Genomic DNA, 18546 nt, shown 5'->3' with positions numbered 1-18546 from the left:
GGATGCAAAGAAAAACAGCAAAGAGTTCTTTACTTATGTAAACTCTAGAAGGAAGGGTATGAATCAGATTGGTCCACTTGATATCGATGGTTCAGCTGTTGATGATATCATATATATTCATCATATGCCTCTACTAATGCTAATATGCTGATAAAAATTTACCTTCAAACTTTCTTCAGTCACAAAGCTGTTACCTTTCAAAGGGGTCTTTAAGCTCGTAAAAAAAAAAATAACGTAGCTGAATCCAGCGAGTATGGCAGATGAGGGCCACAGTAATGGTGCTTTGCAATAAATCCTTGAATGGAAAATGCAGAGGTGATAGGATGCAATCTCCAATTTTCTCCACAGCCCACTTTTTTTTTGGCTGTTTTCTCTTTTTTTCTAAACAACATTATATAATTGCTGTGTAATTGTTTTGTAGTATCCTGGTTCACTGCTTCACCATGCAAGGCAAATTAATAATAAACTACTCACTGAGTCAAAAAATACAGCAATAGTGATCTTCACGTTTGATCAAGCTTTTCTTACTTTTTTTGGGCTTTGTAAAAAATCCATTTAAAGGACTGTCCCTTTGAGTCAGCTATACACCCATGATTCATAACCATTAATTATGGAAGAAACAAAATATAGATTAACAGCAGCACATGGACAAAGATCCTGTAATAATGTGTGAGAATGCTCCACTCTGTGTGATCATCAGTGGGAATGTGATGCACAAATGTAGCTAAAATATACTCCCAAATCTTGTGTTAAAATTGATTGACATGTCCTGTAAGAAATACCAATTTCACTTGCAACTTCATGGATTGTTATTTTGAACACTAATGATCAAATCTGAAACATAGCGATTGAACATTGGTTTTTGAAGTATTTATAATGTGATTGAACCATTGGTTTTGAAGTACAGTTGGTCGTCGACTTACGACCGACTTCCGTTCTGACTGACAGGTCGTAAGTCGATCTGGTCGTATGTCGGCCATATATTTATTAACAGTATTTTTTAACCTTTCTAATCTTTTTATCATCTTTATGATTTATTTTTATAATCTTTTATTTTTCATTTTAAATACAGTAATGTTTTTATCTTTTACTTAGCGATACTGAATATACCTTCGTTTCTATGCCTAGGCTATCTCTCTCTCTCTATGAGGTTAAATTCAAACGTTCTCTACATTTTAATTGGTTTATTATTCATACTGTTTATAAAAAAACAAAACTACAATCTATAATTATATTGTACATAATGTACTGTAAACACAAAAATTCAATCTAAAATTAATGTAAAAATTAATACAAATGAAATTTACAAAATCAATTTTCAATCTTTGCTTGTGCATCGTCAGGGCCATGTTCTTGGGTTGAGGTAAGAAATGTTTATTTATAGAGACATTATGCAAAGAAAATTTTTTTTTAAAAACGCTTAAACCACCCAGTACTAGCCTGAAAATCTTCTGTGTAATCGTCTCCGGCGCGTGATTTTAAACTGAAACAAACTTCTAGCCTTTGCTTGCACTGTGTGAAGGCTCATGGGTGTATTTTTTTGTATTAAATCTTCCATCCACATAAACAACAATTTCTCCATTTCATGGATGGGTTCCTGTCGTTGTTTGGTTAAAATTGTAGACTTAATAAGTGCAGAACCTTTCACAGCTTCCCGAATTCTTTCTTTGTCCTTAAGTATCGTCAATACCGTGGAATGTGATAACTTCAAGTCACATGCTATCGTATTCACTTTCTTTCCGCCTTCATACTGCTGGATAATTTTCATTTTACACTCTAAATCAATAGTTTTCCTTGACTTTTTAGCTGGCGTATATGTAGATGAAGTCATTTTCCTTTTACTAAACATTTTATGCGTATTTCAGTAGAATTTTAATTAATACCCCACACGCAACAGATACTTGAAAGCGACTGGGTGTATGTGAGAGAGAGTGACTGGGTGTATGTGCCTGGTGCTGTCTTCAGGCCTCCCGTCATCGATTAATTTATTTATTATTATTATTATTTTTTTTTTTTGTGGTCGTAAGTGCGGCCGGTCGTAAGTCGCATAGGTCGTAAGTCGACGACCAAGTGTATTTAGCAGTTTAATTCGCATGGTGGCCAGAGCAAGGGTTATCTTCGATAGACAAGCAGCCCTCTTTAAAACTTGTGAACCATTGAAAAGTCTTCGAATGACAGCATTTTCTCTAGATTCTTGCGTTTAACATTTCCTTCAGGTTTCTGTTACTCTTTTCCATAATTTGAAACAAAGCTTGATGCCAATTTTCTGCTTAGTAAATCGCTCATTTTAAAATGTAAAATGCACAAAACACCTTCTATTCACTGTGCTCTAATTCAGGCTGATTGCAGATAAGCAGTTGATCCATGCATTACTATATCTAGATGAGTCACTGAACATGTTGCCACTAGTACCAACTTGCCACAGTGACATATGAGATACAAAATTATTCTCCGAGCTTTTTGATCACACCTTTTATGTCTTAATATTTTGAAGTGTAAGGGTTCATCCTTCGGAAATAACAACCCAAAACTAACATACTTGGAGGAGTTGAATTAGAAACAGTAGAAGAAATTTTCAGTTTAAGTTCTCTCTATGGCACTGATGGTAGAATGGAAGGCCAGTAGTGTCCTGCCAGTGATTTATCATAAAATTGCTTTTATTGGTAGGGAGGTTATAATCCCACTGTATAAGGCAATTGTGAGACTGTATTTGGAATAGTGTTCAGGTATGGATGGCACAGTTAAAGAAAGACGAACTTCTTGAAAAAGTTCGAGGATGGGTATTGAATTAGTGAGATTGTCAAACTGATGCCCATATGACTAATCAAGCTCTGTAGCCACACATTGGTAACTAAATACTTTAGAGGGTGGTCTAACTGGAGCTTTATAAGGTTCAGAGAGGGACAGTGAAAGAGAAATGGAGAAGACATTGAAACAGAAGGTGAGAACTGGTATTATTCAGTTTATATTATATGCAAACATTTAAATTAGGTGAGAGATGTTAAAGAAAAAAATCCTTTTGATAATACAGTGTCATACCATTAGTAAGTATTGAAATGATATAAATGGGTATACTGTAGCATATTTAGAAATGCCATTTCTTGGTTGCTGAGAAAGAATTATGTGATCGAGAAGTTAGGTGATTTCAGTGGTGGCCAGAGTGCAACGTAAGTATCAGTGTTCTCCCCAGGACCTATTGAAAGGGTTCACTGCCCGGTGAATTTAATTGATTGCCTAGCTAAAATTTAAGTGATTCTCATGGTACCATATGGTACTACTCACTGGTCTCGATCGATATTAATTCAAACATACTATGCCATAGATCAGGGGTCCCCAACCTTTTTCATCGGAGGACCACATAAAAAATTCATAACAAATGGTGGGTCGGAGGCGGTGCAATTTTGATGACTAAAAACACTGTAAACCAAAAAACGCAATTTTACCAACTTCACCAGGTCAAACGGAGTGTACAAGATAGTAAAACTACAGAAAATTATAAACAAGCGATATTTATTGTAAATAGAGACAGTCATATTAAAAATCACAATTTTTATTATTATAATTGTATTTGTATCAATGAGATGTTTGTAGTTGTTTTGATTTAGCAATAATTGATATGTTAGGTTTAATAGTAGAAATTCCCAATCTTAAAAAGTCTTGCAAATTTTCATCTGTCATTCTTGATCGATGTTTGGATTTTATATATTTCATTTTTGAATATGTTTGTTCACATAGGTAAGTGCTACCAAAAATAGAAATTATTCTTCTTGCTAATTTTTTTAATTCCGGAAATTCATTTTCTGTCAAAGTTTTATAAAAGTTAATGTTTCATTTTTCAATAATGTTTTCAGGTTATTGTTACTTTGAAGATCTGTGATTTCTAATTGTAGATCTTTATCTACTTGTGAAACATTTACATCAAATGGATTCAGAAATAATGTAAATAATTTTCTATTGTTTTCGAAATCAACAAATCGATCAACAAATGCTTCCATCAATAATTTAAGATTTTGGACAAAATTGTCGGTAGAAAAATCACAATTGAGCATATTATTATATAAACTTTCTCAACACAAAAAATGGGAAAAATTATTTTGTTCAATTTGATTTTTAAATAATTCTAATTTTGTCTGAAATGCTTTAATATTGTAGAACAAGTCATTTACAAGTCAAGAACAAGTCAAGTCACTGAATAAAAAACTTTCAAGTTTTTTATTCAGTGTATTCAAATGTTCACAAATATCTGTTAAAAATTCAAGTTCCCATAACCATTTAGAGTCTGTTAATTCTGGGACTGGTTTTAATTTTTCGTTCATGAATATGTCTATTTCGGTTCTGAGTTGAAAAAATCTTTTTAACATATTACCGCGGCTCAACCATTGCACCTCCATATGGTACAACAAATCACCATATTCGCTTTTGATTTCCTCCAAGAAAATTTTAAACTGACGATGGTTCAGGCCATTTTGTGTATAAAATTCACAATTCTAATTATAGTCGACATGGTTGAGTTTGAAGACAAAAATTTACCGCACAACGATTGCTGGTGAATAACACAATGAAATTGCATAGGTCTTCCGATGTTTTTGGAATCAAAATATTTATTAACATGGCCGATGAAACCAAATGTTGTTTCCAACCATATTCTTTGCGCCATTGATCGTAATTGCTGTCAACAATTCCCAATCAAGCTGCAGGTCTTCAAACACTTTTGATACATTATAAAATATGTTTTCACCAGAGGTTCTATTCTTCAAGCTTTCAAGTGCAGCCAGTACTTCTGTGACTTCAAAATTTTGATTTATACCGCGTATGTAAATGAGTAACTGTGCTTGTGTTGGTAATATCTTCACTTTCATCAATTGCAATCGAAAAATTTATAAAATCTGTAACTTTTTGTTTCAGCTGATCTTTAACATTAGCAGACAAGTCTTCGATTCTTCTTGCTAAAGTTGATGCTGATAAACTTATAGCAGCAAAGTGCTTAACTTGATCAGGGCATATTTCTTCTGCAATTGATAGGTACACTCTTTTCACAAACTTGCCATCATTAAAAGCCCTCCCTTCTTCAGCAATGATTTGAGATGCTCGCAAACTAGCTCTAATTAAATTTAAATTCTGATTAGTGAAACATGTCATCTGTTGTTGTTGCCTCTTGAAATCAAAGCTCAGCTCTTATAATTTCTTTTTTCCCAACTCTCCTTGAAGTTTATCGTAAGTTGAGGCATGTTTTGTCGTATAATGCCATTTCAAATTATATTCTTTCTACACAGAAACTGCTTCCTTACATATAAGGCAGGTACATCGGTTATTGTCCCTTATAAAAAAAAATAATTAATCGACCAAAGTTCATTGAAGACATGACATTCGGAATCAATTTTTCTTTTCCTTGACATCTTGATTCCCTAAAATTAAAATAAAAAATTCAAAGTTAAATAAAATTAAAAATAATATGCATTTCTACAAATAGCACTAATAAATTGTTGCGCATGATAATCGGTGCAGCGGCCTGACGACTACGGTCTGAATGAGAATAGCTGACCAGGAGAAAGATTAATACGCGTACTCGTTTTTACATTGCAAACTGCAAAGAACGCATTGCATACAATTCTTTCACAAACTTACTCGATTAATATTTAGATTAGTGTTTAGCAATTGTTTTAACAGTCGCTTATTTTAACTTTACTATTTCACTTTTTTGACAACTCTTGTTCGCCGGAAATACTTGAGGTTATAAACTTATAGCCTTGGGTACTCGCACTGTTGGGATTTCCGACATCGCAAGTGGAAGCGCACAGAGTTGCAACAATGTTACAAAATTATATTTGGACACATTTACATTATATTTTGATTAGAAATATCCTTATATACAATATGTAGCAACCAAAAAAGATTTCTACAGAATAAATTTCACAAGGCAGATGAAATAGTCTTTCGGGCTGGATGAAATCATCTGGCAGGCCGGATCCAGCCAGCAAGCTGTAGGTTGGGGACCCCTGCCATAGTTTGATGCGACAGGAGCATATAATGTTAAATTATGCAATTAATTTTTGCTCTGGATTGCTTAAGTCACATTTAATAAATAACAGAAAATTTTATAATATTTTGAAGTATTACACTTCTCCATCTGACTACTTCATAATGCCACCTGGCTGACAAATTTTTCTGGGGCGAACACTTATTACTAGGTTATCATTTGACTGGATGCAAAAATTAATTTTTGGGTGTTTTTTTTATTTTTTCATGATCTCTTTTCTACACTGTTTATTCTTAGAGCTAATATCATCCAAAACTATTATGGTTTAACTGTTGCTTACCCTGCTCAGGTTGCTGACAAACTGAATAGGTATTTTGCATCTACTAAACTAAAGCATTCCACATGAGGAATTCTTTAGTGAAGAGGATGCTAGAAGTTTACTCTAATGGGGAGCTAAATGATTTTGTGATAACTGAAAGTGGAAGTGGAATTGTTGAAACTGAACATAAAAAAGGCACCTGGGGTGGATGGCATCTATCCAATCATTAAGTGAAGTAGCAAAGGAGGTAAGCAAGCCTTTAACCATAATTATGTGAACATCCTTGGATTCAGGGGAGGAGACTGAATTGAAGGTGTGCAAATGAACCTCCAATTCAAAAGGGGGAATTAAAGAATGACATGAGTAATTACAGACATGTTAGCATAACATCTATTCCATGGAAAATAATGGAGTCACTGGTTAAACAAGTAATGCAGGACCATCTACTGGATGCAACTATACTGCAGTCACAGCATGGATATGTTAGGGAGTGATCTTGTCCAATCAATTGGATTATATACTATAATGCAGTAACAAAGGAAATGGATGCAAAAAATAATTTTGATATCATATGTGTGGATTTCAGGAAGACTTTTGATACTCTTGCATATAAAAGACTGCTTTTCAAACTGGGGCGCCTCTGTGGCCAGGTGGGTAGGAGCAGCAGTGCATAGCACACGCTTCTTGATTAGACCAGGGTTCGAGCCTGTGACCACCAAATACGGAGGATGCAGAAAGGTCAGGGAATGACCACCACATATCCCTAGAGCAATATGGCCTTAGTTGCTAATGCTCCTAAAAACCAAATAACAAACATTTTCAAACTGGAGCAGTGTAGCATTAAGGGCAAGTTGCTGCTACAGATAAACAGTTGGTTGAGTGGGAGAAGACAGAGTGTTTATAAGTGGGCACTGCTCTTTGTGGACTAGTCTTATTAGCAAGTTAGCTGACTGGGCTAGCCAGGTAGGCAAAGTGTCTGGCAATCCAAAGGTAATGGGTTCGAATCCCGCTTCGGGCTTGGATCAGAGTAAAATGCAAAAACTTTGATAGGTGCATTATAGCCACAGAAGCCGATGTGCCAACAACTAACAAAAAAAAATATTAGCAAGTTCTCCAGGGTTCAGTATTGGGTCCATTGTTATTTTCAATATTTATTAATGATATTTATTAAGGTATGTCAGTCTTAATGTCTAAGTTTGTGGATGATACAAAGGGCAGTAGGGTGGTTAATGACAGTAATCAAGGTAAGCCACTTCCACAAGATCTAGAAAAATTAGGCAGATGGAATAAGAAATGTCAACTGAAATTTAACAATGACAAATGCAAAGTACTGAATATGGGTCGTAGAAACCCCAGAGTAATATACTAACTGTGTGGTGTCACACTCAGGGTAATGGAAAATGAAAAGACTTGGGGATAATTGTGCAGTCAGCTGTGAAGTTTTCTGAGCATTGCAGACATGCTGCCAGGACAGCTCATGCAGTTTTTTCAATGGAATTGAATGCAGGAATAAGGAGGTGATTATCTCATTGTATAAGGCAGTGGTTAGGCTGCATCTTGAGTACTGCATACAGCTCTAGAGGCCTCATTTTAAGAAGGATGTAGAGCTGCTGGAAAGTGTGCAGAGAAGGGCAGTGAGATTGGTGGTGGTGGGGGGGGGGTGCTTTTACTAAGAAAGGCTTCAGTTTTGCAAATTGCAGCATCTGGTGACTAGGCACCTGGGAGGAGATCTAATTAAGGTGTTTAAGGCCTTGAATGGATTGAGCAAGCTCAATGCTGATGACATTCTTCCTTAAATTACACATGCGAGGGGGTGTATAAATTTAAGTTGAGGAACATTGGTTGTAGGATAGATATGCAGAAGTTTGCCTTCAGCCAGTGGGTGGTTAATTGTTGGAACAAACTTTCATCTGTTGTGGGTAGTTTGAATAAATTCAAGGAAAAACAACAAATTCTTGGAGGAGGTGGGTAATTATTTGGGTAATGGTCGTTTTGCTTTGTTTGCCACTAATAATACTAAAACAACACTTAACAGAAATTCAAAAAAAAAAAAAAAACCAGCATTTGCCAATAACACTTGAATTCCCACGTCTTTTCTGTTTAAAGTGACACTGTAAAAAAAAAAAAAAATTCACTACTTGATTAAGGAAGCACATTGTAGATAGATGGTTTTTGTAAATGGAATATGAGATGTAGGATCTAATTATCTGGAAATAACAGATGTCTGATAAGAATATTTTGAAAATAAAATTCAGAGTATACAAAATAGTAATAATAATATTATTATTATTAGCCATATAGTGCAAGGAAGCCTGAGGCTTATGCTGCAGCAGCCACAAAAAAAAAAAAAAATTTGAATTACCCTGAGAGAGAGAGAGAGAGAGAGAGAGGGAAGGGAATCTCTAAGGCCATCGATGTACTCGAACTCAAATTACAGTTGGTCAGTTAGCTTTATCATTCACTTGCTTTTAACAAACATCATTACTGATGTTCACTTCCTAATCCCTTATCAGCTTCCTTTTCTGCTAGTCCAGTGGTTTTCAGCATTTTTCCAATAACGGCACTCCTAAGCCATTTATTTTATTTTGCGGCACCCCTAATCAATTTTCTGCCTGCCAGATCAGATTCTGTGTGTGTGTGTGTGTGTGTGTATATATATATATATATATATATATATATATATAAAATATTAAAAAATATATGTTATATGATAGTCATTACAACAGTACAATTACAAAAAATGCATTCCATAATACAAACCATATATATGCAGCATACAATTTCACTCTTTATATAGAGCCAATAAGCAAACATCAACCACAGATCACCACAAAATCAAAAAGACACCGTACACCCCCCTACAAGGAAACAAACATATAAATCAAAAAATATATAACCAGCTCAAGCAACTAAATAATTAGACTTGCAGTGGTATTGGCTACTGAGGAAGAGAGGAGGCCAGAAGAAAGAGCAGAAATTAGAATTCCAAGTTGGATCAGACAAATATCATGAAAAGGAACATTGCAGAAATGAAAATGTAAGGAATCAGTTGGGAATAAAGCATATAATTTAAAAACAAAGGGAAGTTAATTGTGATGTGTGGGGTGTCTTGAGATACAAAAAAAAATCAAAAAACAAAGGAGTCACTGATCAGAGAGTTGATCCAAGGAGATCCAAGAAATGATTTGGGAAATAATATACAAAGAAATGCTAGAGAGATACCAAGAATAAGGAAAAGTAGCAAAGTATGGTTTGAGTGACAGCCATTAGGATGGACTATGGAATTGTCAGTTTAGAAGTGATATAGTGCAAAATATCTGCCATACCAAAGCTTGACCTTGGCATACCATTTATTGCCATTTTCTGGCTTGTTTTTTTTCTGTATTACTGTATCAGATGAGCAAATTCTATATTCATTCAATGCAAGTAATAATTTGCATATTTAAAAAAAACCAAAAAAAAAAAACCAGAAAATGGTAATAACTGTTATTCTTTTTAAATTGTTAGTTTCTAATTTTTTTATGTATTGAATATTTGAAGTTATGTTAGCATTAGCATTAGTAGAGGCATTTGATGCAAGAAAGCAAGCTTATGCAGCATCAGCCAAAAAAAAAAAAATAAATAAATAAATAAATAAAAAATAACCACTTCCACTTCACCCCTCTGTTCGTTCGAAATACCTGTCCAGCTGAGCCTTAAATTTATTTAGGCTATCAACTTTCATGACAAGGGATGGAAGTCTATTCCACCAACCAACCACCCGCTGGCTAAAGGCAAATTTCCTCATGTCTATCCGACATCTGTCTTTCCTCAATTTGAATTTATGCCCTCTCAGGTGATTATTCTGAGCAAGAGGAAGAATCCCATCAGCATTGAGCATGCTCAAACCATTCAAAGCTTTATACACCTCTATCAGGTCACCTCGCTGGTGCCTAGTCACCAGACACTGTAATTTGCAAAACTTAAGCCTTTCTTCGTAAGAGCACCCCATTGTTCCATTCACCAATCTTGTTGCCCTTCTCTGTACTTGTTCCAGCAGCTCTACATCCTTCTTGAAATGAGGCCTCCAGACCTGTATACAGTACTCTAGGTGTGGCCTGACCATTGCCTTATACCAGGGAATAATCACCTCCTTATCCCTGCTAGAAAAATTCCTATATATCATTGACAATACACCATGAGCTACTCTTGCAGCCCGTCTGCACTGCTCAGAGAACTTCATATCTGCTTGCACAACCACCCCCAGGTCCCTTTCATTCTCTACCACTGTCAGTGTAGTACCACAGAGTTGATACGTTGCTCTGGGGTTGCTGTTTCCCATGTGTAGTACTTTACATTTGTCAATGTTAAACTTCATTTGCCACCTCTCAGCCCATCTGCTCAACCTTTCCAGATCCTGTTGCAGCAGCATAGTGTCAGTAGTGTCCTTGACAACCCTGCCAACCTTCGTATCGTCTGCAAACTCGGACAGTAAACTTGATATACCATCATCAGTATCATTTATAAATACAGAAAACAATAATGGACCCAATACTGAACAGTGAGGGACTCCACTAATAACATTAGTCCACGATGAGCAGTGTCCATTGATTACCAATCTCTGTCTTCTCTCCCTTTATCCATAGCAGCAATTTGCCTCCAGTGCCACAGTGCTCCAATTTGTGCAGCAGTCTTCCATGTGCAACAGTATCAAAAGCCTTTCTAAGATCCAAGTATATAATATCAAAGTTATTCCCTGCATCCAGTTCTTTTGTGACTGCATCATAGTATCCAATCAAACTGGTCAGGCAAGACTTCCCCTTAACAAAACCATGCTGTGTCCAAGCTATAACTGAAGTCTTGTCTAGATGATCCTGCACTGCTTCTTTAACCAGTGCCTCCATTAATTTTCCGGGAACAGAAGTTAAACTCACAGGTCTATAATTACTTGCCCCCAGGTGCCTTTCTTGTGTTTATCTTCAACAATTTCTCCTCCACTTTACTCTCAGTTATTACAAGGTTCTCTACCTTACTGCCAGAGTTGAATACACCTCTGGCATTCCCCTCGCTGAATAACCCCTCATGTGTGAATGTCGATGCAAAATATTCATTTAGTTTGTTAGCTACCTGAGCAGGATTATCAACAGTTGACCCATCGATATCAAGTGGACCAATCTGATTCATCCCCTTCCTTCTAGAGTTTACATAAGTAAAGAACTCTTTGTTGTTTTTCTTTGCATCCCTTGCCAAAGATTTCTCATAATCTGCCTTCGCCTGCCTAACCTCCTTTGTAACTTGGTTACAGATCAACTTGTATCTATCATAGGCTTCTGTGTCACATGTTAATTTGTATGTATCCCATGCATTTTTCTTCTCTGCCATATGTCTCATTAGTTCATCTGACATCCACTTAGGCCTAAACCTCGAACAATATTTCTTAGTTGGTATGTAAAGCCTAGTAGCTTCCAAGATGTGTTCTTTGAATGCTTCCCATTTTGAATTTGCTGTTGGTAACATCATCAGTTGGTCCAACTGTATAGAATTTAAATACTGTCTCAGTCCATCGTAGTCGCCTTTACGAAAGCAATAACCCTTCCCTTTACCCCTAATGGTAGTTACCTCTTTGAGTAAATCCCACTTCAGCACACTGTGATCACTGCCACCTAGTAGTTCATTTATCTGCAGATTCTTAATGCATGAAGAATCACTACTGATAATCAAATCAAGAGTATTACTCCCTCTAGTTGCCTCCCGAACATGCTGATGTACAAAACAATCATCCAATAAATCCACAAAAGCCTTGCTAGTGTGTGAGTGACCAGCCCCCAAATTCCAGTCAATATCTGGGAAATTAAAATCCCCCATTATAAGACTCTGATTTACTGGCCTACTCTATTTCCCTGTACAATTTCTTATTATACTCATCAGAGTCATTAGGCCTATAGCACACTCCTTCTCTCAATTTTGATCTCCCAATGCTTATGTCACACCAAACTGACTCGACACTGCAGTGTCCAGCAATGTCGACTGGCTTCATTTCCCTGGATTTTATGTATTTCTTAACTAATAGCATAACCCCTCCTCCCTTCCTATCCTGTCTATCCCTTCTGTAGACATTGTACTCCCCAAATTCCATTTCTGCATTCCTTATATCTGTGTGACACCACGTCTCTGAAATCCCCACAATATCTGACTTTGATGTTTTGAGCAATACCTCAAATTCATCAAATTTATTTACTAAACTCCTAGCATTGGTGTACACGCAAGTATACATGCATCTGTTCTTTTTCTTAGCTACCCTAACACAACCCATGTGTTTACTTGTACCCCAATGATTCCCAGCAGTCTCTGAAATATCCTGCATCTTATTTTCCAGGCTGCGGCTCATTCCAATAGAAGCAGTGCAAGAATCACTTTCACCTCTGCCAGTGGCTACTGTTAATCTATTAGTCCTTGTATCCCCCGAATCTAGCAGTTTTCCGACCCACCTAACACTGCCTCGATAGCATCAGCAAACATTCTTGCACCCTTTCTATTTAAGTGTATCCCATCCCTGTAGAAGCATTTCTCCTGTTAACAAGTACAGACCAGGCTGAAAAAAATTCTACCCCTTGAGCCTTGCACAATCTTTCCAGGGCCGAATTGATCGACAAGGCTCTCATCATTTACTCCCTCCTATCGTGTCTGGGCAGAATTTCAGACACTTTCAAATTCAACCCTAATTCACGGCTTTTTTTCAACAGTGACCTGTACTTGTTAAGTATTTCCTCCGGTCTCCTACTCTTAATATCATTAGTTAAGAATATGAAAAAGAATATGTTACTAAGAATATGAAAAATATTGTCTTCAATTTTGATTCTATTTAATTATTTATAGTATGTGTATGCTGATATAAGATAAAACATTTTGATATATGTTATAAGGATAAGTATTTTAGTTTCACATGGTAGTGGCATTTTAAATACTGTATATTTATGTGTTCAAGGATGTTCATATAAATTTTATTTGTATAGGAAAATAAAAATTTTAATTTTGTTAATTGTGTTTTTAGGAATGGACATATGCAATGAGAAGAAGCATGCAGGTAATTTATGTGCCCTGATATAAAATGTTATTTTATCTTATTTACTACTAGAAGTGATGTAGCTTAAATAATGCACATGGTTTTGCCACTTTAGAATTTTTTATTTTTCTTTATGTAATGACACAATTCAGGAATGTCATGTTTTGTCAAAATTATAATTATTAAGGGCAATGTCAAAAGCAAAACACTGCACTGCATGTAATATGCAATGTTCCATATGAACGGCGTGTGAAACTAGATGGGCATGTCAGAAACACAATACAACACAACATACTAAACTATATGGGTGTTTTTTTTTTTTTTTCAGTCAGAAAATAAATTTAATTCTGGTTGGTTGCAGCAAAATTCTGCATCTATTTAAAAATAAGACTGCAACAAGAGAAATCATCATTGGTAGGACCATCCAAAACTTAGCAGCATTTTATTAATTTTTTTCCCCCTGTATAAGATTCAATCAATTTAAAAGTATTATCCAAAAAAATTCTTTCCATATTATCATACATAAGTACATAGCTTAAATGAGTTCTTTGCATTTCTGACTGAGAAAATTGTGAAAACAGATGGGTCACTGTTTTATTTACTGTCTCCTGTAAGCATAATTCATTTTTGTTTTGCTATCAAGTTGAAACCACATAGTTAATACATTCTTCACAACAGAAGAAACTCTGCCTTTGCAATGAGTTAACCTGTTAATTGCACTACTTTCAAACAAATAGCATTGCCAGAATATTTCTGTCTGTTTTTTCATAATTTATTCAGGAGACCACATACTGCTCGATGAGGGATCAGTAATTTTGAAAGAGGCTGTCGGCAGTCATAACCTCTCTTAAATAAATAATAATTAGCCATTTTTTGAAAGTAGTCCAATAGCAAAGCAAATTGTGAAGCTTTGCTGTTATTTTGGCTTTTAGATACATCAGCAATTTAATGTATTGCATTATTTTGTATTGTGTGTGTTTAGGCCATTCTGCACGTAACACAGACTGAGAAACCCTACACTCCCTGGCTGAAATTGATTAACTATGGCCTCAGTATAAGCCTTTAGACATTCCTCTAATTTATGCTACTATTCAATCCAGACCTCTCCAAATGAGTGACAAGTAGCAAAGCTGTGTACTGTTACAGAGGGCATATTGAATAGTGATTTTATACTAATGCCTATGCAAGTTCAGCAAATACATATTACTACTTGTGGCCATTGCAAAGGCAAAGTTTGTTGGTTCTCAACTGTATTTACTGTGTTCGATGATGAACAGTTTATGCCAAGTATTATTCCTAAAAAAATGAAAATCCTGTTGCTGCTCGTGATGATATTGGTTCAGAGCTGGATCTGACTACTATGAGTAATAAAACCATTACATTAACTGGTCTGTTTAAATCCTACTGTCTCTGGAACACATGAAAGGGTAAAACAGTCCTTTTAATTGCATATGATTTCAATAAGGCCAAATCATATTAACTGTTAGCAATAGCAGTGACAAATGAGTCAAGAAAGAAAGATTATACAACACCCAAAAAAGAAAAAAGACACCTCCCATTTCACCTATTCATTCACTCCAATAGTTCATCTAGTTTTCACTGAATTTATTTAAGCTTTCAATTTCCAGGTCAATAGATGGAAGTTTGTTCCAGCAATCAATCACTTGCTGGCAAAAGGCAAAATTCTGCACATATAATTTGCAAATGTCCTTCCTCAATTTGAATTTCTGCCCTCTCGTGCGTGTAGTCTGAGAAAGAAGAATCCCATTAGCGTGCTTAATCCAATCAAAGCCTTAAACACCTCAGTCAGATCGCCTCAGAGATGCCTGGTTTCTAGATGCTGCAATTTGCAAAACTGAAGCCTTTCTTGGTAAGCACATCCCTTTGTTCCCCCTCACCAATCTCATTGCCCTTCTCTGTACTCGTTCCAGCAGCTTCACATCCTTCCAAAAATGAGGCCTCCAGACTGGTATGCAGTATTCAAGATGTGGCTTCACCATTGCATTATACAATGGGATAATTACCTCCTTATCCCTGCTTGCAAAATTCCTATATATCATTGACAAAACCCCATGAGCTGACCTGGCAGCCTGTCTGCTGCTCAGAGAACTTCAGATCTGACATAATTTGAGTTTAAGTTACTTAAATTTATTATTATTTTTTAAAATTTATATATTTATTTCATTATAAAAAGGTACATCCTTATAATTATATTATAATAACTATCATATAACATATTTTTTATATTAGATTAAAAGTAAAAAGTAAACTGCAGCCATTATCAACCCACTGCAGGATGGAAGCCTCCTCAATTCATGTTGAGGGAAAATGTATATACAAAGAGAGAATCAGATTTAACAGGCAGAAAATTGAATAGGGGTGCCACAAAATAAAATAAATTACTTAAGGGTGCCATTATAAAAAAAAAGTCAAAAACCACTGCTCTAGAGCAAAGTTTCCTGTATCTCCCCCCCCTTCTCTCTCAACCTATGCATGGTACTACTGATACTAATACTAACTAGTACCACTGCTAATATTAATATAAAATAGTTCTAATAATGCAATACTATAATATAATACTACGTGCTAGATGACTCGTCAACCAGTGCAGTACCACCACTTTGCTTATTGGAGGCTTAAAGTTAATGTTTAGTCACATGAGCAAAGTTTCTGGCATACCCTAATCTCCTTCAGCCCAAGCATGGTATCAAGTACTATAGGTTTTGATACCATTCGTGTCTGGAGTTTTCATTAAAAAAAAAAAAAAAGTACCCCCCCACTTCTTTTTTTCATTTTCCACTACTCTGAGTTTAGTACCACACAGTTAGTATATTATTCAGGGATTACTGCTACTCGTGTGCAGTACTTTGCATTTATCAATGATAAAGTTCAATTGCCATTTCTCAGCCCATCTGCCTAACTTTTCCAGATCCTGTTGCAGTAGCATACTGTTATTAACCACCCTGCTAACCTTAGTATCTTCTGCAAACCTTGACATTAAGCCTGATATGTCTTCATCGGTATTGTTGATAAATATAGAAATCAGCAATGGGCCCAACGCTGAACTCTGAGGGACTCCACTAATAGCATTAGTCCATGAAGAGCAATGTCCATTGATTAGCACTCTGTCTTCTTCCACTCAGTCATCCCTTTATCCATAGTAGCAACTTGCCCTCAATGCCACACTTCTCCAATTTGTACAGCAGTCTTTTATGTGCAACACTATTAAAAGCTTTCCTAAAATCCAGGGGGAGGCGCCTCCGTAGCCAGGTGGGCCGGAGCAGCAGTGCGTAGCACATGCTTCTTGATTAGACCATGGTTCGAGCCCGTGCCCACCAAATACGGAGGATGCGGAAAGGTCAGGAAATGACCACCGCATATCCCCGGAGCAATATGGCCTTAGTTGCTAATGCTCCTAAAAAAAAAAGAAATCCAGGTATATGATATCAGAATTATTTTTTGAATCCAGTTCCTTTGTGACCACATCGTAGTAGCCAGTTAAACAAGATTTCCCATTGACAAACTCATGCTATGTCTTAAGTATAATTGGCTTGTCTAGATGATCCTACATTACTTCCTTTACCAGTGATTCCATTATTTTCCCTGCAACAGAAGTTAAACTAAAAGATCTGTGATTACTCGTCACCCTTTGATTCCCCTTTGTGAATTGGAGATACATTTGCACATCAGCGCCTCTGTAGCCAGGTGGGCAGGAGCAACAGTGTGTAGCACATGCTTCTTGATTAGACTGGAGTTCGAGCCCGTGACCACCAAATACGGAGGATGTGGAAAGGTCAAGGAACCGGAGCAATATGGCCTTAGTTGCTAATGCTCCTAAAAACCAAATAACAAACAAACAAACATTTTCACATCTACAGTGCGTGGATACCTCCCCTAAGCCCATTGATGCTCTCATAATTATGGCTAAGGGTTGGCTTACTTCCTTTGCTGTCTCCTTTAATATAACTGGATAGCTTCCATCCACCCCCAAGTGCCTTTCTTATGTTTAACTTCAACAATTTCTCCTCCACTTTGCTCTCAGTTATTACAAAATCATTTAGCTCCTTTTTCAGTTTAATAATCTTATGTTCTCCACTTCCCTATAGGTTTCCTCATGCATGGATGTAGATGCAAAATACTCAATGTTTGTCAGCTACCCGAGCAGAATCATCAACAGTCAAACCAAAGTCAATATCAGGTGGACCAATTTGATTCATCTTCTTCCGCCTAGTGTTTACATAAGTAAAAAGATGTTTGCTGTTTTCTCTGCATCCTATGGTAAAGATTTCTTGGAATCTGCCTTCATCTGCCTGACCTTTGTGACTTGATTACAGACTCCTTTATAGTATGTGTATTAGAAACAGCCATATGGTGCAAGGAAGCCTAAGGCTTATGCTGCACCAGCCAAAAAACCAAAAAACAAACGAGTAAAATAATAATTAAATAAAATAAATATTTAATAAATAATAAAAGAAAAAAAAAGTAGACAACCCTTGCATTTCCCACCTGTTGTAGGTAACTATCCACTGACCTTTGAATTTCCCCAAGCTGTCAGCCTCAACCACCCATGCAGGTAACTTATTCCAGTAATTTATAACTCACTGGCTAAAATAAAACTTCCTGCAACCCAGTCTAAACTTCTCCCACCATAACTTGAATTTATTGTTCCTAGTTCTAGAATCATTTATAACCGTGAAAATTTCATCCTCATTCGTTTTACTTTTGCCGCTCAGAGCTTTAAACACCTTAATAAAGTCTCCTCTAAGGTGCCTAGTTTCCAAGCTGTGCAACCGACATATTCAAAGTCTTTCCTTACATGGACAACATTTTGCCAATCTCACCAGGCAAGTTAGCATTATCAGCTATCTGAGAATGATCATCTACAGTCAAACCACTGATATCAAGTGGCCCAATCTGATTCATCCTCTTCTTTGTAGAGTTTACATAAGTAAAGAAGTCTTTGCTATTTTTCTTTGGATCTTTTTCCAAAGATTTCTTGTAATCTCCCTTTGCTTGTCGAACCTCCTTTGTGACTTGACTACAGACTAGCTTATATCTATCATTGGCTTCTGTGTCATCTGATAATTTATATGCATCCCATGCATTTTTTTTTTCCTGCCATGAGTCTCAATAGTTCATCTGACCTCCATTCGGGCCTATACTTCGAAGATTATTTCTTAGTTGGTATGAAAAGCCTAATGGCTATGA

General features: G+C 36.2%; 1 protein-coding gene across 1 annotated transcript in view; it reads left to right on the top strand.

Annotated features, from left to right (window-relative positions):
- LOC150088557 (serine/threonine/tyrosine-interacting protein-like) overlaps window positions 1–18546 on the top strand; it is a 187368-nt gene that overhangs the window by 15322 nt on the left and 153500 nt on the right. Inside the window, exon 2 of the mRNA XM_090370231.1 lies at window positions 13327–13359. Coding sequence (XP_090226357.1) covers window positions 13327–13359 — 33 coding nt within the window. The remainder of the gene's footprint in view (window positions 1–13326; window positions 13360–18546) is intronic.

Source organism: Mastigoproctus giganteus, chromosome 3 (genome assembly GCF_048544385.1).
Source record: "Mastigoproctus giganteus isolate SK-2022 chromosome 3, ASM4854438v1, whole genome shotgun sequence".
In the NCBI taxonomy this organism is placed as follows: Eukaryota; Metazoa; Arthropoda; class Arachnida; order Uropygi; family Thelyphonidae; genus Mastigoproctus; species Mastigoproctus giganteus.
The sequence above is the reverse complement of the archived record's forward strand: the minus strand, read 5'-3'. Positions and strand labels throughout refer to the sequence as shown.